Source organism: Chanos chanos, chromosome 4, assembly GCF_902362185.1.
Source record: "Chanos chanos chromosome 4, fChaCha1.1, whole genome shotgun sequence".
Taxonomy (NCBI): Eukaryota; Metazoa; Chordata; class Actinopteri; order Gonorynchiformes; family Chanidae; genus Chanos; species Chanos chanos.
In genome coordinates, this window is record NC_044498.1 from 41,250,513 (window position 1) to 41,261,035 (window position 10,523).

The window sequence follows — 10,523 nt, forward strand, 5'->3', positions numbered from 1 at the left end:
CCTCCGATGGAGGTACCTGGTTGCCTAGGCAACAACTGGGCAAACTTGCTGACCACCTGTCTCCAAGGAGAAGCATGCGGGTGGGTGGGTAGGAGGCAAAGATGCTCTGTCTCAAGTTGCCATGGAAACTGATCTGCTCGATTTCCATTGACAAAACAATCATGCTTCAGCTAGATGTATAGATGATTTTCAGTCATACATTTCAGACAAAAAAGAATAATTAAGACTTCCTAGTTTGGTTACATAATAAGATACTGCATATTCTCTGAATGATGCTGAGATTTGTAATACAGGGTTATTAGTTGTGGTGAACAATGGGACTCCAGAGGAGAACTATGTAATAACTGATAATCTCATGTGGAGGGTTATTACAGTAGTGGGAAGGTAAAACATTCAGTGCTTGAAATCTAATTTTGATTAGAAGATCATGTGGTGCATATTCTTTGAATAATACTGAGATATTTAATATAGGCTTATTAGTGATGTTCAGTAATATGACTGCAGAGCAGAGCTATGTACGAACCTGCATTCTCATGTAGAAGTTTATTCTATCTTTATGAGATTAAAACTTTTGTTTGAAATCTAATTTGTCTTGTATTTGTGTGATATTTGATCAATACAAGCAGTTGAACATGGCAGAAAATCTCTGAGCTTATTAGATGTTGTGGGACACCTGAGTATATGTGTGTGTGTGTGTGTGTGTGTGTGTAAAACTAAATAAAAAACTAAAATATTACTCACTCAGATGAGTCTATAAAGTATATTCCAAGGGCTCCAATACTGAGAGCAAACACCAACACAACCTGTAGAGAGAGAAAAGAGAGAAACAAAATCGTTAGATTGATTAATTGGAGAATCTCTTCATTAACACATCACAGTGTCCTCTCACAAGGAGAGTGAGTGAAACAGATCCGAAACAACTTTCTTACAGTATAATAATCTCACAGTAAAAATGTTCCTCAGTCAATACTGAGCTATGTTCTGCACATTTTTAATGTTTACCCAGGTGACTTTAGGATGCTTTTACAAGTGTGTGTACGTGTGTGTGTGTGTGTGTGTGTGTGTGCGTGCGTGTGTGCATGTTTCAGTCAGTTCCAAGAGAAACAGTACAGCATTAGAATACTGGACGTGTATTCAGTAATGATTCCTGACAAACTGCTGACTCACAGTTAGGATTATATTTTTAGTTTGCCTTAATTCTAGCGCTTCTAAACATAATAACAGCGGCTAGAGATACAGATGTCTGTCAGGAGCAACAAATAACCACACAAAAACATTAGGAATGCGTGCACTGAATTCTGTATTCCGTGTGTATTCCGTGTGTGTGTGTGTGTGTGTGTGTGTGTGTGTGTGCCAGGCACCTGTGCAGCACTGCAGCAGACACAGCCAAGCGAAGCAGCCCTACACAAGGTTGCACATTATGGGCCAAGTCATTTGACCTTTCGTAGGCGGCTGCACGTGTGATGGACACATTCCCCATTCACAGGTGAAACTGACACACCACTATCAGGTATCTATTACACATACCACCACACACTCCAATACACAGCTCTACACACACAGACACACACACACACCATCACACACTCTCATAATACACAGCTTATCAAACTATGCCGCAAACACCACCAAACACATTTCTACAATCAATAGCCGACAGAACTGCTCCACACACAAGACCACACACTCCTACAACTAGTTGTCCATCGTGCAGTGCACTATTTAATTAATTCTGGATATTTCAGGATATCCAGCAGCACAAAACTACTTTTTTTCAGGGCACTGAGCTTTTTACGTCACAGAATAAAAAAATCAATCCAGTGTTTAAGGTAAACCAGAAAAAAGGACCAGCAGAAAAAGGACCAAAAAAGATCCTGGGTCTTCGTCAGCCATTGGTGGTCTTATTGCCCCAGAGTGATTGTTTTAGACAGAATGAAGGGGCTCTTTACCACTCTTGATTTAAGGGCAGGAATATTCCAGAACTCTGCAAACTCAGAGGACATTTCCATTAAGTGGACTTTTGGCAAGCAAACGCATTCGTTTGAAATTCCTGCAGTGCCAAAGCAGGTGATTCAGTTTGAGATTTACTCTGCCATTTTTACCGACTTCTCAAATATATACAAAGAATATAAAATTCACCAAATACAGGACTTTTCCAAGTCCTTCAGTTTATATTAAAATGGTACATAAGCAATAATCCAGTATTTCATAGTGATAATCATAAACAATAATATACTGAGTCAGGAGAATCTTATCTAACGGATAAATAACTCCTTGTTGTTCAAGCGGGGCATTTTAAAATGAATTTTTCACCAATATGTATTAAAATTAGTGAGTCAGCAGTAAGTACAATGCTATCATAAACACAGAGTTCATGTAAGAAAGAGGTCCTCAAGTTGATTCAAGCACGTGGACTTTCTTTAAAAACTAAACTTCTCAGTAGAATAACTGAGAGGTCAAACATGTGCCTTAGAGAGCATTAAACAGCCATAACACAACTTTCAGGCTACACTTCTGAATCATCTTTTTGAGGTTTGTAGACAAAGGGAGCCAGTCTTTGATCTCAAACTTCAGATAGAGCTGGTCTTTTATAGATTAGGATTTACTTCTGGTGTTTTTCTTTCAATCTGAAACCCTCCGGTCTGTGTGTATGGAAACCTGGTCCCTCAATCCAGTCCAAAACTGAGAAACCAAGAAACCATCTGTTCTCTCTATTGACACAACACAAATTCACCCACCAAACCTGGACCTCTCAAAGTCTTAAACCTGAACCCAGTACATCTGAAACCCCCGTTAGACCACAGGAACAGCCAGAACCATTAGTGCGTCACCTTTGAGCTAGCCTGCAGTCTCCTGAGGACACAAACAGAATACTGCTAAAGACGTCATAGCTACAATGATCCATTCACTCTTTATATTATTCTGAAATACCATATCCTGCACCATTATACATGTTATTTTAGTCCTCTTATGTGGAAATAAAGAGAGAGAAAACATTTCACATCAATAATGTAGAATGAAGCAGACATCCCCATAACTCAAAGCTTTTTTTTTTTTTTTTTTTTTTTCATGTTTCCAGGTTGGGTTTAAAAGCTCATTAAGAGCGGTCAGAGGAGTGCACAGCCAGGAGTTTTTATGCCTGAAAAGCAGAGGCTGGCAACCCTCCATCCCTCGTTTTCTGTTTAAGACCCAATACAATAGGCTTTCTCGCGAGCATAATCATTTACCCCATTTATACACGAGTGCTTGCTGGTTATTGTCCTGCGGTGTGTTTCTGGACTGACCATCTGTAATGCAGTGTGTATGTATGTGTGTGTGTGTGTGTGTGTGTTTGGACTCAATGTGTGTATTGCAGAGTTTGTGTATGATAAGAAAATACCTCCATGAATTTTTAATTCACACCATGTGTGTATATCATGAAGAATTCTACAGAGGACATTTAGAAAAGGTGAGCATTGTTTTGGACTAGAGTAAAAGAGACAATACACACAAATACAAATACAGAAGCCAGTTCTGTCATAAATAATGAATAGCCTCAAAAACACAGTCATGCTTCTAAAAATACACCTGTACGCTTTTACCCCGACATCAGAACTGTTGCACTGGGCTGTGTGAGACACAGTTTTGTTTGTTCTGACTCAGTGTGTGTCTAATGCAAAACAAAGTAACACAGAACTCCATACTGGTTTCTCCAGCAGAGGGCAGTACAGTGAATGCATTCTGAGTGAGAAAATACCTGTGTGGGGATTCTGACAGTTACAGCCAAACCCCTATAGCAGTCTATAGCCCCAAAATACGGCCAAACCCCTATAGAAGTCTACAGTCAGAAAATACAGCCAAACCCCTACAGCAATCTACAGTTACAAAATACAGCCAAACCCCTATAGAAGTCTACAGTCAGAAAATACAGCCAAATCCCTACAGTAATCTACAGTTACAAAATACAGCCAAACCCCTACAGCAGTCTACAGTCACAAAATACAGCCAAACCTCTACAGCAGTCTACAGCCCCAAAATACAGCCAAACCCCTACAGCAGTCTACAGTCACAAAATACAACCAAACCTCTATAGCAGTCTACAGCCCCAAAATACAGCCAAACCCCTACAGCAGTCTACAGTCACAAAATACAGCCAAACCCATATAGAAGTCTACAGTCAGAAAATACAGCCAAACCCCTACAGCAATCTACATTCACAAAATACAGCCAAACCTCTATAGAAGTCTACAGTCAGAAAATACAGCCAAACCCCTACAGCAATCTACATTCACAAAATACAGCCAAACCTCTATAGAAGTCTACAGTCAGAAAATACAGCCAAACCCCTACAGCAGTCTACAGTCACAAAATACAGCCAAACTTCTATAGAAGTCTACAGTCAGAAAATACAGCCAAACCCCTACAGCAATCTACAGTTACAAAATACAGCCAAACCCCTATAGAAGTCTACAGTCAGAAAATACAGCCAAATCCCTACAGTAATCTACAGTTACAAAATACAGCCAAACCTCTATAGCAGTCTACAGCCCCAAAATACAGCCAAACCCCTACAGCAGTCTACAGTCACAAAATACAGCCAAACCTCTATAGCAGTCTACAGCCCCAAAATACAGCCAAACCCCTACAGCAGTCTACAGTCACAAAATACAACCAAACCTCTATAGCAGTCTACAGCCCCAAAATACAGCCAAACCCCTACAGCAGTCTACAGTCACAAAATACAGCCAAACCCATATAGAAGTCTACAGTCAGAAAATACAGCCAAACCCCTACAGCAATCTACATTCACAAAATACAGCCAAACCTCTATAGCAGTCTACAGCCCCAAAATACAGCCAAACCCCTACAGCTATCTACATTCACAAAATACAGCCAAACCTCTATAGAAGTCTACAGTCAGAAAATACAGCCAAACCCCTACAGCAGTCTACAGTCACAAAATACAGCCAAACTTCTATAGAAGTCTACAGTCAGAAAATACAGCCAAACCCTTACAGCAATCTACAGTCAGAAAATACGGCCAAACCCCTATAGAAGTCTACAGACAGAAAATACAGCCAAACCCCTACAGCAATCTACAGTCAGAAAATACAGCCAAATCCCTACAGCAATCTACAGTCACAAAATACAGCCAAACCCCTATAGAAGTCTACATTCACAAAATACAGCCAAACCCCTACAGCAGTCTACAGTCACCAAATACAGCCTAACACCACAGCATTCTACAGTCACAACATACAGAAAAAGCCTAGAGCAGTCTATAGTCAGAAAATACAGACAGAGCCAACAGCAGAAAACAGTCAGAAATGTAACCAAACCCCTGAGCACTCTACAATCAGAAATTTAGCCCATCTCCAGAGCAGACTATAGTCAGAAAATACAGCAGAACCTCCACGGCAAGTTAGAAGTGTCCAAAGCAGGCTACAGCCGTGTGCTCCATCTACTCACAGGCTGAAATCCACTGGGTGAAACACATCAAATCCTGCAATTAAGCATGAAGTCACATTTATCAGAAATGCTGCTGAGAAGTACATCTCAATCTGTCACATCATCTTTAGATGCAATGGAGCACGTAAAGGCCATACAAGTAACACACATGCCCACCGTACAGTCGCTCCCATGAGGCTCTGTGCTGAGTTTTCCTCTGGTCAAAGAGCAGGCTGAGCCCTGGTTGGTTGTTGGAAAGCTGAGCAGTGAGCAGATAAGAAGACTCCTACTAAACCTGACCCAATTTATTCAACTGGAAACTCTCAGTGGCCAAGACACACGCGCACACACACACACACACACACACACACACACGTCTCTCCCTGCTGTTTCACACACTTATCGAGAGCACAACACAATTACAGATACGCCAGCGCATTAGACGTAAGCCTCAATGCGTACAGTAGACATGTCATTCTTCCAAACAGTCTGACAGGACATGGAGGGACTGAGAATTCTGGAAAATGTAGTTTTGAAAAAGGAACAAATATACCATGGTAGGAGACTGCACAGTACATCCAATGATGTTCTCGCAGATTCTATCTGAGGTCTTCTGTACATGTTTTTTGTTGTTGTTCTTTTATAAATGTCTTAAAACAGTAAAGCTGTTAGACTGTGTCTAGTCCAGGCAAGGTTCTTCTGTGAGATTTAGCTAGAAAGCTGCTCAAGCTGAGGACATGCCCAGAGTGTATCATGGGATTGATTTTAACAGGCCCTGGAGAAACTCCATACGCAACCGACTCGGCAGTGGAGGACTGACTCACCATAAACCCACACATACACACGCACGCACGCACGCACAAACACACTTACATACAAGCACGCACGCACACACACACCTATATTAAGGTATACACATCTGATAGATACCCACACATGCATGTTACCCACTCACACACACACTGTAAAAAGTAAACGGCATGTGATAAGAGCCTAAATTCATGATTATCTATTATAAATTTGTGTAGCATTCAATAGAACACCCTCACAACAATGTTTATGTTAAGATTCATTTTTATTAAGCTGGAATTTTAGTGTCTCATCAGCCTGCTGTTTTTAATTTTAATAAAGGTGATGGATCATTTTAATAAAGCTGACCAGAGCTCTTCATCAGCATTACCAAAGCATATGAATAATGAGAGTGTCAGGTGGTGAGAGCCAGCCGTCAGACGAGAAGCAGATACCATGGTAGTCAGAAACTAAATCTAACCTAAAGTCATAAAGAGCAACAAGCTCCTACACACTGAAGACACACATGCACACACACACACACACACACACACACGCACACCCAAACAGCCGTCTTTACAGACTGATCCAGGTGGTAGAGATTCCACTGGTCAGTGCAAACGTTTATTGTTCTAACCAATTGTCCCGTGCATGCTTCATCTTGTGTGAATATTGCATGCATTGTGTGAATATTTTATCTATGTGAAAATGTGGACTTCGACAATCTGTACATTATGAAAATGTGCAGTGTGTGCAAGTTTATCAAACGACACATGACTTTGCTCTACATTTCACACCGACCAATCAGTTTCTCTTTCCTCCTTCTTATGCTTACAGAAACACACACTAAAAAGATTTTTATGAAAAACGATTTATACCAAACAGATCCTCCAGTCTTACAAACACTCAAAGCACTGAGTCAGACCACAGAGGCCGAACTATTATGGGAGTCAGGCAGAGAAAGCCATGAGAGACAAAGCCAGCAGGAAACCCAGTCTGTAGAGAGGGTGAGTTAAATCCCTCTGACGTCAAACGATGCCCCATTGAGACCTACCAGTAACACCACTATCACCGGTACCAGGAGGCCTATATGCCAATCTGCAGTTTTTGCTGAATGGATTCAAACAGGATTTAAACAACCTTAACCAACTGCAGTCAGCCAGGTCCCAGTCAGAGTTTAAGACCACAACTTTGCTAAGAGCTTAGACAGATTTTTTTTTTTTTTTTCCGTTTTATCCTTTATTTGGGTTTACGCATTTACATCTGTTTTACAGTGGCTCAGCAGCAGCACACAGACACATCTCAAAGAAACAGAACCAAATCCAATTGCTACAATTACAAACCTGCAAAGTATTTACCATAGAGATCCATCAATATTTATGAGTGTGCACCTGGCAGACACACACACACACACAAACACACACGCACGCATATCTAACACCTTGAGAGAGATTTGAGAATGCATGTGTGTGTGTGTTTACTTTCCCGAGGGGTGAATAATTTGTCACGCACTGGACACTGACTGCTAATGACGTTCAGAAGCATTGATTTGACAAAACTCAGCATGTGTTTTCAACCACAAACTCAGAAACCTAAACCTTACATAAACTGTCTATCAGCTGCACCTGCTGCTCAGAATCAAATTCATTAACATTTAGGAAGAGCAATATTTACAGTAACAATAACAATAACTATAGGCCGGATGATTTTTTTCAGATGTTCACTTTTGTCAGATGTTCATATCCCTCAGACAGAGTCCCTTAAGATTAAAGCAGTTGTAATATTACCTCAGATTCATATACAGTATGGATTCATGTACTGCCTAAACCAGAGATATTAAAACCAAACTGGAGTAAAATATTATTTCTTTCTCAGTCCTGTAAATCAGGAAACACTGTTGCCATATGAACAGGGTGGTGGAATTTATGAATTTTTGCTTTAATGTTATTAGCAGAGTTATTTTATTATTTGTCAAGAGATATGCATCATTCTGTTTACCTTATTTTCTGGAGCGTGAACTAATATTAGTTAGTTAGTTTGCTTCCTCATCAAAATTTTCTAGTTGACTTCAAATGGTGGAAATATTTTTTTTTTACTGCAGCTGAAGACTGTAAACATGCACCATGGCTAGAGGTTGGTTCAGGTGTCAATCAAGCACAACCTTTACCACACACACGCACACACGCACACACGCACGCATAGACACACACACACACACACTCACATACACACACATAGTCACACATATGCACACACCCCCTCATCCTCAGTCCATCCGAGATACAAACTAATTGATATGGATGAGTAGGATGTCAATGAGTAATTAACACTGTGAAGGTCTGTTAGAAATACTGTTACCATCTGCAATAAATATTATTAATATGTGAATGTATAGTACATAGAGAACATACAGTACATACAGTACATATTATTAATACATGAGCATACTGTACTTAGAATGTTACTACTACTATGTGTAATAAACACTTTTTATGGTATGTAATAAACACTGTTGTTGTGTGTAATAAACAAAGCTACTGTGTGAATGTATAATAAACACTGTTACTATCTGTAGTAAACACTGTTACTGTGTGTCAGTAACGCTGTTATATAAAATACATACTGTTTCTTTGTGAAGCTGTACCAAGGTATTCATTTTTAACTCATGACTCTTAATGTAGCTCAGCATGCAGTGCTATATTCACAATCAAATGTCCTATTACAGCAAAGAAAATTCATCAGTTTGTTTTTAATGCACCAGTTTAAACCAAATTCAGATCCATCTATACATCACTCAGTAACTGAAACTTCAGTCTCTTGTTGCATCACACAGGTTTCATGGCAGTAGGAACAGAGTGGTCTGGGATTTGGGTGGTGGGTACACAGTGGTCCAGATTGAAAATCATTAAAATCATCCCTGCTTCTAGTCTGAGAAGTAAAAGTTAAATGGAAAACAGACACACATCTCTCATAGAAAGATGAATGTGAAGATATGTATGAACATAAGCAGATATAGAGATACACACAGTTTTAACGCCAGAAGCTCCAAATACTGTCCCTCTCATATTGAGCCCATATACCTGACAGATACCTGCTGGCCATACCCAGAGAGAGAGGAAGGACACCAAGAGGTCCTGACGACCAGATCAAAACCAGCCCAAAAATGCACAGGTAGATACAGATAGACTCAGAGACTCAGCAAATCAACTCAGCTTCCATGGAGATGGTGCACTGACAACAGAAAGTCAGCTTTATTCAAACTGTAGTGGAGAGAAGTCATTTCTTTTAAATAAAAAATTCTGCTCTAAATCTGTCAGATTATCTGACGAGTATGTGCACTACAGGCTTTTATCTCTAAAGAGAAAACAAAAACAAAAATGAATGGAGAAAAAAAAGCAAAAATAAAACATCTCAAATAAAAACTGTAAAATATGTTACCACAGAGTATCACAAAACTAATATTTCGTATTGTCATTTGAAGAGGAGAGAACAACCCTGGGCAGCTGAATAAGAACCAGAACAATATAAGAACTCATTTTCCATTCTCTCACACAGCAGTCACAGGTCAATTCAAAAACAAACATACTTCCCAAGGAACACTTATTTCCCAACTCATCGTTTCAATGATAATCCTCATCTATCTCTCACTGTATTTCCTCAGCAAAACCCTCAAACACACACATATACACACGCACACACACTCACATTCACCCACACCCACACACACACACACACTCACACTCACCCACACCCACACACACACACACGCACACATACACATGTACACACACACACACAGACACACACACACATACATGTATATACACACACAGAGTGTATGTAGTGTATTAATTACAGTAGTGTGTAATCAGTGGAGGAGAGAATGCAGTCTCCAATCAAAAACAAGAAACAAACACAGTGTGTATGACACTGAATGGACTCCTCTCTACAGCTGGTCAAGCATCCCAGTAGGTCACACAGTAGCTCTCTCTCTCTGTTTCCCTCTCTGTCTTTTTCACTCCTTGTAAAGGGGTTTTAAAGAGGAAGAGCAAGGGAGTGGGAAGAAACCAGAAACAAACTTATGAAGATTGTACAGGAACATATGGGCCTCCTAGCAATAGCATGGCTGCATGCAGAGATATAGAACAATTCTCTCTACTCCCCATAAACTGTCTTCATTACTGAAAACACATTCATACCCTGATCTCACCATCACAACCCTGATCTCACCAAGCACCATATGTAAGGATTAATACTCTTACACACGCATGCACGCATGCACACACGCACGCATGCATGCACACACG

General features: G+C 40.2%; 1 protein-coding gene across 3 annotated transcripts in view; it reads right to left on the reverse strand.

The window, feature by feature from the left end:
- The window catches only part of kcnma1a (potassium large conductance calcium-activated channel, subfamily M, alpha member 1a), a 133,792-nt gene that overhangs the window by 73,774 nt on the left and 49,495 nt on the right, over positions 1–10,523 (reverse strand). For all 3 annotated transcript variants that reach the window (XM_030770733.1, XM_030770734.1, XM_030770735.1), the window contains exon 3: positions 742–803. In XM_030770733.1, coding sequence (XP_030626593.1) covers positions 742–803 — 62 coding nt within the window. The remainder of the gene's footprint in view (positions 1–741; positions 804–10,523) is intronic.